This window comes from Stegostoma tigrinum, chromosome 18 (assembly GCF_030684315.1).
Source record: "Stegostoma tigrinum isolate sSteTig4 chromosome 18, sSteTig4.hap1, whole genome shotgun sequence".
NCBI lineage: Eukaryota > Metazoa > Chordata > Chondrichthyes > Orectolobiformes > Stegostomatidae > Stegostoma > Stegostoma tigrinum.
In genome coordinates this window covers 15,072,073-15,086,147 of record NC_081371.1, presented here as the reverse complement: position 1 = coordinate 15,086,147, position 14,075 = coordinate 15,072,073, and the positions used below count along the sequence as shown (strand labels likewise).

Sequence of the window (14,075 nt, the reverse complement as noted above, 5' to 3'; positions counted from 1 at the left end):
AACAAAGATACTCTTCGTTAGTCGGCTTTAGTTTGTAATCAGTTAAAAAAAACGTGAAAGCATCAGCTAGATATTGGGCGATGAAGATTTCTTTAAATCCCCTCTAATTAACAAAGTAATCCAGTTTATTCCTCCTCTCTACAGCATCAGGGTTGAAACCAGCTTATTACTGTAGATGCAGCAAGTTTAGTACCTCTTGTGGGAGATTCTAGGGCCAGAGGACTTAATTTCAGAATGTGGGGTCACGTAAAGAGGAATTTCATCCAAGTATATTGTAGATTTCTTTATTGCAGAGGTCAGTCAAGACTGGGTCATAAAGGATATTCAAGGCTGAGAAAAATAGATTATTAATCAGTAAGGGGATCAAGGATTATAGGGAAAAGGCAGGAAGTTGGAGTTGAGGATGGTCAGATCAGCTGTGATCTCATTAAATGGTTAAAACAGATGGGCTGACTGGCCTCTCTCTGTTCTTAAATCTTATGGTTTTGTGGTTATTTCCACTGCCTTCAATTCTAAGAAATCCCTTCCCACCATTTCAAACTTTGTACCTTCTCACCTGAAACTTTTCCTTTCTCAAACAATTTTTTTAAAAAACTGAAGTGTCCCATCATCCCTTTCTGATTTATCTCAATACCTTTAATTTCCTTTACAATTTTAACAGTGCCCTCCATGGTGCAGTTTTTTTATTTGACATTTCACTCAGACTTCCTAACGAAAAAATATGTTTCGAGAAATGTACCCAATGGCCTTGAAATGTACATTCAACAAAATAACAAAAATGGCTAAAATGGATAGCATTTATTTTAATAGCCAATTACCAATGAAAACAGCAATTAGATGAGCACCTATTAGTGCCCCACCAAATCATTCATCCTTTCCATTTTGCTGTACGTGTTTTATTCATTTAGACAGAGAGAAGGCCGTATTTACATTGCATCATTTTGAAAGGCTATAGTTATACAAACAATAGGCATGAAAGGTACATTTACATTTAATATTTAACTCAGTGATTCAGCTGACATCGCTGCTCTGTTTCTGTTCTTATTCAACACAGAATAACAGGGTAATACCTTTTGTTCAACTGACATGCATTAAAAACTAATCTGAGCTTACAAAGCTGAGAGCTCTATTCTTTCAGTGGTATAATAAAATGCCAAAAGAGATCACTGCACAGTTAAAAGCTCTGATGTATTGGTAAAAAGAAAGGCTACTCATTACACCTGGCCCAGGTTTATTTTCCTTACTATGCTTACAAATATCATACATACAGTTAATGACAAGTGAGTGTGTTTTCTTGCCACACTGCCATCCTCCCAGTGGCTCAGCATGTTTTTGAGTGAGTAACTATACCTTGTGGGTGAGATTCCAAGCACAAATTGTCCTGAGGTATCTGATCTTGTCCAGGACTGATTCAAATGTCCCAAGGTTGGGGAGAATGAAGTTGATCAGTACTTCCATTATCCTCACCAGATGTATGTGTGTCTGGATTGCAGGTGAGGATAGAAATAGGATCAACTGCAATGACACATATAACTGACTCATCATGCTTGTCCTGTCAACCTCACACTTGAAGTACATGCAATCACTGGAGCTGAGGGGTGGACGAGGTGAAGTACAGGAGGGTGTTCATGAAAACATACAGCTACCACGAGTCAACAACTTCAAGGTGAAGCTTGAAGAGAAACTTGCATTGATTTCAGAATGAAAAAGAATATATAAACACACACACACACACACACACACACACGATGGTACAAGGTACAATAAGCTGAGGGCCAGTTTGGCACATCATGGCTAATATGCAGATTCCCTCCAGATGAATACTGTGACGTGTAGGAACACTTAGGAAAGCAAGTATGATTTGGAAGCACAATGATATGAAATGTGAACAAGATCAGAACTTGTGTAAACAGTAAACAAGGCGTAGATGTTCCAGACAAAACAAATCTGTAAGATCAAAATACAGTCACTTACTGTGGCCTTGAAGCTTCTGCTTGATCAGTCTGAAGTTTTTCTCCACCTTCCACTTCCATCGTGCAATACACAATACGATTGGGTGCCACTGATTTCAACCCCTGAACTTCCATTATAACAATCTATAAACACAATTAAGAAGCTTGAGAAACAGTGACCGAAGATCTTTGAAAACACATCCTTCTTGTTACCAGAACTGGTACTGTTTGAAAGACTGTATGCTTACACACGCATTAGCAGAAGTAAGAGTTGATGTCTCCATCATGGATGGCATCCTGCATTGGATTTTTAGGATTGCTTAGTGGAAGTCTGAAGCACAAAGAACATTGGCCTTTTTCTACCAATCCTCCATTAGGATGCGGAGAAAAGTACGAGTGAGTGAAAATGCTACCACTAGGATGGGTCTCTTGTTCAGCAAAACAATAACTGAGTTGCGGTCAGACATCAAAGTGTGCCCTAGAAGGTGGCTGCTAAACTTTACAAACTGTATCACGTGTGCTAAACCAAATTCTTTCCACAGCACTGGCATTTGCTTGCTCCCAGTAACCTCAGAACTACCAAGTTTCCAAAGGCTTATGTCACTACCTGCACTTGCCACAAATTGATTCAATGCCATTCAGAGATGTACATGTTGTGCTGAAATGTATTATTAGACAAGGCATTAATTGGGCATCTAATTTCGAAAGTCAATTGCTCAGTGTTGGGGTGGGCCTGGGAAGACACATTAGAGTTAGTTAATTCAGTTGCAGAGGTTCATTCTGAGGCTTGAATTGATTTTTATTTCGCAAAAGTGACAAAGTCCCAAGAAGTATTGTTTCTACTAAAGATCCAGTCGGAGTCTCCTCGGTTAAGGTACTCAATGAAGTATGATCAAATGCACCAAATTTCCTGATCTGGAGGCATTAGATTCAAGTGTTCACATTTGACTTAAATGAAAGGCTGCAAAATATCCCTGAAAAGCAAGAGTTAATCATTTTAAATCAATCATAAGCAAAAGTGGGATTGATGACTGGCATCCAACCCCACCAGTGCTCACTTTCTATACAAGGGCTTGCAGTGTGCAAGATGTCCAGTATGGGCCACTGTCAGTGAATGATGTGAAACTGTGCACAAGCCTCATTCGGCTCTCCTGGAACAATATTCAAATTACGCAGCGCTCTATAATGTGGCTGAGTGGTGGACCAAACAAAAATAAATCAAACTACGTAAGCCCAATAACAGTGCCTGAATTATCCATTCCCCTACACCCTCTGCCAAGAAATCTCATGTATGGGAATGCCAGCAGCACCTCACCAACAGCTGGCATGTAAAAGTCTCACGCTGATACTACAAGAAGCAGTAATGTTATCTGCAAGAGCACCGTAAAATGACTCAAAAGAAGTGACTTCATGCTATTTGGTAAAAGATAATACCTGAATAATCCTGGAACTATCAAAACTTCTGTACATAAAGACTGTAATCCCAGGCAACAGGCTGTAGAAGGAAAGATCAAATTGGGTGCATGTCCCAATATTTACAATGTGCGATTGTTTTCATCAATAGCTTAAGAATACTGATCCTAAATGTCAGAATTCTTGGGAAACCAGTTAAATAGTTACCAGAATTCAGCTCCTCTGCACTATATGGGAATGTACTACATGTTTATTCCATGTAATTTCTTTCCTCAGTTTTTCACTTTGACCACCAATCCTTCCCAATCCATCTACAAATGCAAACAGGCAGAGAAGGATAATATTGTGCTTTAGACTAGCATCATTTAGTGGACAGTTGTCTGATGATGGGCACATCTTGGAAGTCTATAATAAAGCCAGAACTAATTAACTGACAGAATTGTAGGCTCTCATTTTATTTCCATTTTCACTTTCTTTCTTTCTCCAAACTATTCTGCAATTGATTCCGAGAAAGGATAATGATACATTTCTGCGGTAAATTTTTTTTGTGTTCTGTAACAGTGACTTCAAGTTATATAGAGTGGGGTAACATGCAAGGCACAACTGATGTCTGTCCTAGGAAAGAGTTTTGCAGGCTTTTAAAGGAAATGTTTTAGGTTATTGAGTCACAGAACTATGATCTGACAACTTCACACATAGCACAGGCAAACACTCCGTCAGATTGCGCAGGCTGGGTGCAAACGGAAATGCAGGCAATGACATCTGTTCAAAGCTTGACCTGCATGTATTTGTGCAGCTCTGTGTGGGGAAAATCCCTGTGACTAGGAGCTTATCTGCTATTAGCCCTGTGGCATTCTCATCCCACCCAAATGAAGCAGAAAAGCACAGGTTGAATTGGGAAGTGATGCACATTGGTATTAATGTTACTGTCTTAAATCTTGTGTGCCTGTTGACAATGCAATGAGGTAACCACATCAGCCAAAGTGTAGAGCAAAATGATAACCTGCCATTCATTAATGCAGTTCAATTTTCCATAGCCAAACATTATCTAGGAAGTGCTCCGTCACTCACATCAACCAAACTCGGCCAATGTCATGACATGTGATCAACAATGAAAGTCACCATGAGATCAGAACTTTGCATTTCTTGTATTGCGGTTACTAGAGAAGACTGTCATTGGCAAAAAAAAATCTCCCGCATGCAATGACCCTTACAAACTTGCTTTTTGGTCAGTCCTCCTCAGACTCTTGGAATTGCTGTCTTTATTTCTGATATCAGGATGTTCCCTGAGATATCTGAAAATCTGAAGATGTGGGACCTAACTGTGATAGTTAAAATCACTCCTCCTTCAGTTTTTAGCAGGCTCCTCTCTGCTGTCAAATAAAAGCATACTACTGCAGGCTCTCAAAATCTAAAACAAAATCAGAAAATGCTGGAGAAACTCGGCACATCTAGCACATTTCTGTAGAAAGGGAAATAGCCAAAGTTTGGAGTCCACTATGTCTCTTCTTCCATACACTTCTGAACAATCATATTGAACTGGTTAAGTGTGTTCCAGAAAACTGTCAAAATCAATATGTAGATGGTCTCATGAGAAAAGGAGCGAAACTCAACCTCCTCTTGGGAAGAAAGGCAGGGCAAGTGACTGAAGTGCCAGTGGGGGCACACTTTGGGACCAGTGACCATAATTTTACTGGTCTTAAAATAGTTATGGAAATGGGCCTGGTCTAAAAGTTAAAGCTCTAAATTGAGGCAAGGCCAATTTTAATGATATTAGGTAGAAATTTTGAACAGTTGACTGGGGGAGGCTGTTCACAGGTCAAGGGTTGACTCACAAGTGGGAGGCACTCAAAACTGGAATAATGAGAGTTCAGGGCCAGCATCTTCCTGTTACTGTGAAGGGCAAGGCTGGCTAGAGAACAGAACACTGGATGACGAGAGATATTGAGGTTCTGATCGAGAAATAGAAAGAGGCATATATCTGGTATAAACATGGAACTTCAACTTTCCTGCTCCTTGGATGCTGCCTGGCCTGCTGTGCTCCTCCAGTTCCACACTGTGTTATCTCTGACTCCAGCATCGGCAGCTTTTACTATCTCTGAGATCGAGTGAATCCCTTGATGAGTACATGGGATGTAGGAGCACACTTAAGAGGGAAACCAGGGAGGTAAAAGGAAACACGAGATAACTTTGGCAGATAAGGTTAAAGATAATCCAAAGAAATTCTATAAGCAGATTAAGGACAAAAGAGCAATGAGGGAGAGAATAGGGTTCCTGAAAGATGAACAAGGCCGTCTGTGTGTGGACCCACCGGAGACGTGTGAGAGCCTAAATGAATATTTTGCATTCGTATTTATTGTGGAGAAAGACATGGAATCTAGGGAACTCAGATAAATAGTGATGTCTTGAAAGAAAAAAGCGTCCACATTACAGAAGTCCTGGAGATCTTAAAATGCCTAAAGGGTGGAATTCCCGGCACCTGATCAAATGTATCCCGGTGTCTCCCAAAGATGAACGGATCCTGCGCATTTCACTTGTGACCTTTAAAGATAAATCTCACATCTTTCAACTCCATTCAAGCTCAGCTGTCAGGGGTTCGTGCAGCAGGATCTCAGAAAAGAACAAATTCATTTGTGTCTTTCCATTTACAGTAAAATGCTAACAAATCATTTTTCAACTGAACAGAGGCAAATTTAAAATCTCATTGGCGTAAGGATTTCATGAATCCCAATTAACCAACCTCCAGTGTGAATGACAGCACAACATCAGATTTTGAGAGCTGGATTTCATTTTCATCCCCAATGTCCAAAAAGGAGGAATTCTGGGACCGTTTCAATTTCTGTAGTTTAAACTCTGGGCCTCCCTTTGCCACTGGCAGGCTTTCCAAGTTGGCCATGAGCAGATTAACAGATGATTTCAGCTCTTCAATGTACATATTCTCCATATCCTTCTGGACAAACTTCAGAAACTTTCGCTCCTTTCAAAACAAAATAAGAGTGCAATAATAAAAAAAAATCCAGATGTAGTTAGAGCAAATAAGCTAATAACAACTGTTGTGCCAATGACAGACACTGCCGGATACTGTAAAAGTACAGCGAATAATGCATGGGCTAGCAACATAAACAAGGACAATTTACTCAACTCCCTCCTTCTATTGTGATTCGATGCTCGTCAGAAACATGTCTATAAGTTTAAACTGACCTAAACATGGCCCTTTTCTGTTAATTGAATTTAAGTTTGAATTCCCCTTGCAGGCCCAAGAAGCCTATAGTAACAGTAGTGACTACATGTTTGTGTTTCTAACGGTCCAGAATCCAGGAATTGAAGATGAATCTCCAGGACAATGCTGCGAGCAATTAGGGAAGAGGAAAAAAATATAAAGCAGTATTAAACATAAAATTTGCTTTGAACATTTCTACTCATTGTTTATAGAATACTGAAATTAAGAAAAGATATTTGACTATGTCTAGCGTCATTTCCTAGGTAATGAAGAATCTATTCATTTCCCAATTCAGATGGGAAGGCAGGGCACTGAGAGGATAGTCATGCTGAGCAACCAATGGTGGGAGCGTGGGAGACTTGGAGGCAGAAAACTGTACAACTAAATCTTGCAGAATGAGTCCAATTAGTGTCATCAACTCTATTTAGGGTCACTGTATAGAATGCTTTCACCACGGTCCCACAAAGAGGGAAAGCATTTCTGCTTGTGCCTGGTAAACTGAATATTTCTATGTGTAGGACAAAATCAACCTGCTTAGCTTCATACAACAGCCCCAGTCAAATGTGGATGCAAAAGATGAAACAAAGTCCAAAAGATGTGCAGGTTAGGTAGGTTACCCATGCTAAATTATCTATTATGTCTAGTCATGTGTATTCTCAGTGGATTATCCACAGTAAACGTGGAGTTACACTGATAGGGCAGGAAGCTGGGTTTGTTTGGGACATTGTTCGGAGGCCAAATGGCCTCTTTCTGCACTGGAAGATTTCCATGATTGTGTGATGAAAATCTTCTAAAGCAAGTAATATTTCTAGACTGGGGAATGTGCACTATTCGCAGGAATCTTCATCACCTTTACATGGATGCTGTTAGTTATCTCAACGTGATCACTCCCCAAATGGCATTGCTGTAATATTTGCAACTCATTTCTCCACTCAACATGGGTAAATTTGCATTGTTTCATTTTAAATACAGTTATAATATTTATTATATGTACAGCATTCATTATCAGACAACACTCACTTTAGCTAATTGCTCGGCCATCTGCAGCCTCCCGTCAAGTTCCCGTCGAATCTGAGCTGCTTGTTCATCAGCATTGTCCAGCTAAAATATGGAACATATTTCAAGAAGTTAGCACAGAAAACAAAAGGTAAACCATTGCCAACGCTGGAGATCTGGAACAAAAACTTAACATGTTTCAAACATTCAGCAGGTCAGGTAGCATCTGTGGAGAACAGCCTTGACAACTTTGTTCAGAAACATTTCTGAATACGCTCACACTTCTGACCATCTTACGTTCACCATTAGGATGACTGTGATTTTTCTCCTGGTTTGCTCCTGACCAAATCTCAATCTCTTGGCGAGTGATTTCCAATTCCATACGAATCCTGGACACTCCTCGCAAACTGATTTGGGAGAAAACCAAGTTGAGAATCTTTTCCCTGAGGTTCAGGAGCAAAACTCGACACGTAGGTGGACAGCATACAGTACAAAAAATAAATTATTTTCTCTCACTTTTTTCCTTTCTTAAATAAAAGACCAATATTAGGATGTACACAAAATCTGGGCATTTTAATTTAAGCACTTGATTTCAACTTGCTCCAGATGCCTGCGAAAAAAAAAAACTGACCAAAACAGATAGCAAAGTTCAGGAAATTCACTGAAATATGAAAAGGGATTAACTCCGAAATACAGTTTGCTCGTACACATCAAGAATGAGTAGAAGAAGAATCAAACACTGTGCTGTTTAAGGAAACCTGGATAGTCCAAAGTTAGCCAAATGATCTTTCGATGGAACCAAAACTATTTCGAGGAAATTTTCAATGAAGTATATTATTTCAAGAGAATCAGGGAAGAACAGGATTTTAATGTTGATCATTCAGATGGGAGAAGAGCAGCAGCACAAGGTCAATGGACAAAATTCTCTCCTCCTAAACTAAAAAGTTAATTATTCTATTCTCTTTGAAGTTGTTTGTTGCATCTTATTAAGAACTGAATCAAATTCTAGCCGGGTTGTTGCCTTCACTCACGATGAACAATGTGGTTCAGAGATGTGTTCTTAGATCGACATTGGCTTTATAATGTTTGACACATACATCCAACTGGCAGTAGTAAGGGCTTCTACTTGAATAGCACCTTTCACAACCTATGGACAGCAGCGGTCCAGGAAGGCAACTCCTCATCCCCATCTCAACTGCATTAGGGATGGGCAATAAATGCTGGCCAGCCAGAAATGTCCACGTCCCACAAGTCAAAAAAAAAATCTGAAAGAACTTCACAATTTTTGAAGTACTGTGTTTGAAGTGCAGTCACTGTTGCAATATAGGGCAACACAGCCATCAATTTGGGCACAGTCACCACCCACAAACAGAAATGTGATAATGACGAGATAATCGCTTGAGTTCTAAGGAAGAATCACTGGAATTGAAATGTTAACTCTGCTTTCCTCCTAGAGATGCTTCCAGGCCTGATAAGTTTCACCAGCAGTTTCTGTTTTTGTTTCAGATTTCCAGCATCTGCAGGTCTTTGTTTTGTAATCACACCGGTATGCTGGATAATGACTAATTGCTGAACTGGACTGCTGGAATATTCCCTTCTTTTATCTCAATCAGTGCTAAAGAAGCGCCAGATGAAATCTTGATTCAATATATTATCTGGAAGATAGCACTTTGGACACACTTGTACTTTCTCAATGCTGCACTAGAACACTGGCCTAGTGGCTCAGGGCTTTCAATCTCATGCATGTCAGGAGCCCTCAGATACCTCAGTGCACTGATTCTGCAGGAACTGACCCAGAAACTTAAATTTCTGATGGGCATTGTCCACCTCCTGAGACTCTGTGTAAATATCTGACTTGGAATTAGAATGGAAAGCTTGGGAGATATCTGATGGACTTGCCCAAAAAGTAATATATGAATTAATAGTAAATAATAGGAAATGACAGGCAGCTTTAAACTAAGTCCAACTCCTGCTAACTATATAACTCAGCACACTCTGCTTTCCCTCTGAATCCTCTTAAATCCATTCCCTTTTCCCATTTTAAAGGCTGCCAATGTAGACATGGTGATATTAAGTACCTATTATTTCGAATCTGGGTTCTGAAACCCACAAGCTATGAATTCTTAATGATCACAAAATGAGAAAAATTATTAAAAGAAACTAACATGACGATAGACCGTGTATCTGTCATGCCTGAGGATGAATTCCTAATGAATTTCTGGTTGAAAATGGCAAGGTAATGAAGTCAGATTAATAGGGCTGATGATGCAGATAATTAACTACATTTCCACATTACATATAATTGTAATTGTTTGCAGATCCATAGTATCAAGCACCCCCTGTCAGAATTTTTCCAGTTAGACATTACTTGCAATGATTTACAAATGTCTGATCAGAGCAGTCTTACATAACCAGAAAAAGGGAATCCAAAGTGCTGTCAGTTGTGAAGCGATTTTCCCCTCCTTCTGGTGTCTTCTTCTTTTCCTAATATATCAAAGGCTACTGTAAATCCTGTGTAACATAATAATAATTCAAAAATATACTGAGTACATAGCTTTAACAAGGAGTTGCACACTCAGCAGAGCTATCAATCTTGGTGAATGTCAGAAGTGAGATTTATGACCAGAGATGAATCCGATCAGAAACCTATTTAAATTGCAGAAGCCACAAACATATCAAGAATAAATAAAATTAAAAAGGCTTGGCAAGCCTAAATTGGGTTCTTCATAAAACTCAGAGCTGGAAGGTCATTATCACATGCTATTACTTGTTTTGACTTCAATATAGCTGTTACCCTGGAGATGAATGACACACCTCACTGTCTGAGAACTTCAACCATCAAATACACATGGGCTTAGTGACACACCTTGGTTTAAAAAGAACATTTTCAATACTCTTTTCATGATCAGATTCAATAACCTCTCCTACAACTTCTCAGAAGCAGCATGAAATCACACCCAAACACAATAAAATCTTCAGTATGTATTTATTTAAAATTTTGAATTTTTTTTCCAAAACATTTTCCAAATTGTGCAAACTGAATTCCATGCATATGGGTGAGATGATTTCTATTCAATATAACCAATGTTCCATCTCACCCCTCCCAAGAACTGGAGATCCTTTGTTTAAAAAAAATCAGCCATAACATCACCAAAAAAAAATTGTAATTAGGTTGCTACATCGGGAGTCATAGAATGCCTACTGTGCTGAAAAAGGCCATTCGGTCCATTGGCACACCACTGGCTGTCCAAAGAGCATCCCACCCAGACACAGCCTCCTAATCCATCCCCATAACGCCATTCTCCATAGCTAATCCAGTTAGCCTGCACCTCCATACACACCACAGGAAATTTAGCATGGATAATCCACCTAACCTGTGCATCTTCGGATTGCAGGAGGAAACTGGAGCTACCAGACGAAACTCACACAGACACAGGGAGAACATACAAACTCCAAACAGTCGCCCAAGGGAGGACTCAAACTGTTTGAGGCAGCAGTGCTAACCACTGAGCCGCCGTACTGCCTAGATATTATCCATGTTTAGCATCAAAAGGGTAACCCTGTCAATTGTAACAACCAAAATATGACATCAAATGCCCAATGAACATATGAAACAAAGTGCCTGCAGAGTTAGTGAATGCACTGGCAGCAATTTTCACAGAATTCTTAGATACTGGAAAAGTTCCAGAGTATTCGAAAGCTGGCAAAGTAACACTTTATGAACAGAATGGAATGAAACAAAAAACTGGTGACTAGCTTTTTGCTTAACATTGTTATTGGGGCATGCCTGAACCTATACGAAAGAATGCAAAAGCAGAGCATTTAAAGACACATAATATAATGAAGCACAGTCAGCATGGGTTTACAAAGGGGAAATCACAGCTGACAAAGTTATCACAGTGCTTTGAGGAGATAACAAGCAGGATGAAGAGAAAGCAGTAAATGTAATATATTTGAATTTTCAGAAAATGTTTGACAAGTTCTGCATGTACCACTTAATAAGAGGTGTTGGAGGTAATATATTAGCGTGGATAGAGGGTTGTTTAACTAATAGAAGACAGTGAGTTGAGATAAGGGGGGCATTTTCAGGATGGCAAACTGTAACTAGAGGAGTGCCACAGCGCTCTGTGTTGGGATCATAACTACTACAATATGTACTATTGACTTTGATGATGGAAGTGAGTTTACGGATTACAGAAAATGGGTGGGAAGGGAAGTGTTGCGGATGACACAGAGACTATAGGGAGAGATGGACAGATTATGTGAGTAGGCAGACAAAATTTACTGTAGGAAAATATTATGAGGAGCTTAAAATTATTTAGCCAGAAAAAGACTCAGCACAGAGGGATTGGGAGTCCTTGCACATGAAACACAAAAAGCTAGTATCCAGGTTCAGCAGGTGATCAGAAACATTCCATTTTGAGTGTTGTCCTTTATTTCAAAGGGAATAGAACATAACAATAGGTGGGTTGGGCTGGAATTATACAAGGTACAGTTAGACCACTCCTGGAATACCGTCAACAGTTTTGCTCCCTCTATCCGAAGAAAGGTTTTACTCACACGGGATCCTAGATATACAGATGTTCTACTGAGGAAAGGTACCAAAGAAAGCATGTGCCACATGCCCTAATGACTACTGAGCGGTGGCTCTGATCTCCATAATCCTGAAGTGCTTCAAAATGCTGGGCACGCCCACAATAACTCTAGCCTCCCAGCCTGTTTCGATCCCCTTCAATTTGCCTACTAATATAACAGTGGACGCCATTTCCCTAGCTGTACGCTCATCCCTGAAACATGCAGACAACAAGGACACCGACAAAGACTCCTACACCTTCAGCTCTGAGTTCAGCACCATAATCTCCTCCAGACTAATCTCAAAACTCTGCCCTCCATAACTAGATCCTCAGTTTCCTGACCCATATCCTCAGTGTGGATAGACAACAGCACCTCCTCTACGACAACCCTCAGCACTGGAGCCCCCCAAGGATGCGTTCTCATCCCACTATGGTAGTTTGTGCACACCCACGACCGTATAGCCAAATTCCAGGCAAACACCATTTACAATTTTGCTGATGACACCATTGTCATAGCACAGATATCAAACAATGATAAGTTGGAGTACAAGGAGGAGATAGAGGGCTTGGTGTTGTGGTGCAAAGAAAACAACCGCTCTCTTAATTTTGGCAAAACAAGACAACTGATCACTGACTTCAGGAAGAAAGGAGGAGGACACGGCCCCATCTACATCAATGAAGCTGAGATGGTGAGGTTCAATATTGTCAAATTCCTAGGAGTGACAATGACCGACAACCTGTTCTGGACTTGCCACATAGATTCAACGGTCAAGAAGGCACAACAATGCCTCTTCTTCCATGGGCTGTTTAGGAAATGTGGCATGTCCAAAAGGACCCTCATCAGCTTTTACAAATGGACCATAGAAAGCATTCAATCTGGCTACATAGTGGCCTGGTACAGCAACTGTTCAGCCCAGGGCCATAAGAAACTATAGAAGGTTGTGTGCACAGCCCAGCCCATCCATTGATTCCATTTACACTTCTTGTTGCCACAGAAAGGCTGCCAACGTCATCAATATCACCCAGCCACCCTGTAATACTCTCTTAGAACCTTTTCCATCAGGCAGAAGATACAGGAGTTTGAACATACACACCAACAGGTTCAAGAAGCCTCTTCCCCACTGTTATCAGACTGCTGTGGGGACTCTTGAACTTCAAATAATGTTGATGTTGCTTTGTGTACCTCCTGTGCAGTTGTAACTTGTATGGCTCGCTCTGTCCAAGCACTCTGAGATCTTTATTTCCTTGTTTGCTATGATCTGCCTATACTGCTCAAAAAAACAAAGCTTTCTGCTGTACTTAGGTACATGAGACTACAATAAATGAAATTAAATGAAAGCAAATCAAATCAAGATTGAATGGGTTGGGTCTGTACTCAGAGTTTATAAGAATGAAAGGTGAACTTACTGAAACATTCAAGATTCTTTGGAGGCTTAAGATAGTAGATGTGAAATGTTGCTCCTCCTTCTAGGGTCCAGAAGGAACAATCTCAGATTAGCATGAGATTAGCACCATGGGAAAATAAAGGGCCATCAGGATTCGGGGATATTCCTGATATTCAAAGCCCTAAACAAGAAGGCTTGATAAATAACGCGGAATTGAAAACTGCACACAAATTACAACTTTGAAGGAAAAATGAAGGATTGTTTAGCCAAAAGCAAATTTGAAAAGGATCTCATGAAATCTCATACCTCAGGAAATAGCTGTTATATTCAGGAGAAATCAAGCGAAATCCGAGACACTACAGCATAAATTGGTTTTGTCCCAGGAAAAGCAAATGAACTTTCAAGACTTCATAGAGACAAGGGAATTATTGGACTGTAGGAGAAACTAAAAACAGTTCACAATGTATGCCTTTATAAACTACAGTAAACAGATTGTAGCACTGGCTTTTAATAAAAAGTTTTTGTTTAGAATCAG

The 14,075-nt window shown here is 40.0% G+C and overlaps 1 protein-coding gene across 17 annotated transcripts in view; it reads right to left on the bottom strand.

Moving 5' to 3' along the window:
* cadps2 (Ca++-dependent secretion activator 2) overlaps positions 1–14,075 on the bottom strand; it is a 607,285-nt gene that overhangs the window by 336,239 nt on the left and 256,971 nt on the right. For all 17 annotated transcript variants that reach the window (XM_059652338.1, XM_059652341.1, XM_059652344.1 and 14 more), the window contains exons 4-6: positions 7,606–7,686; positions 6,106–6,342; positions 1,975–2,096 (exon numbers count right to left, since the gene is read on the bottom strand). In XM_059652338.1, coding sequence (XP_059508321.1) covers positions 1,975–2,096; positions 6,106–6,342; positions 7,606–7,686 — 440 coding nt within the window. The remainder of the gene's footprint in view (positions 1–1,974; positions 2,097–6,105; positions 6,343–7,605; positions 7,687–14,075) is intronic.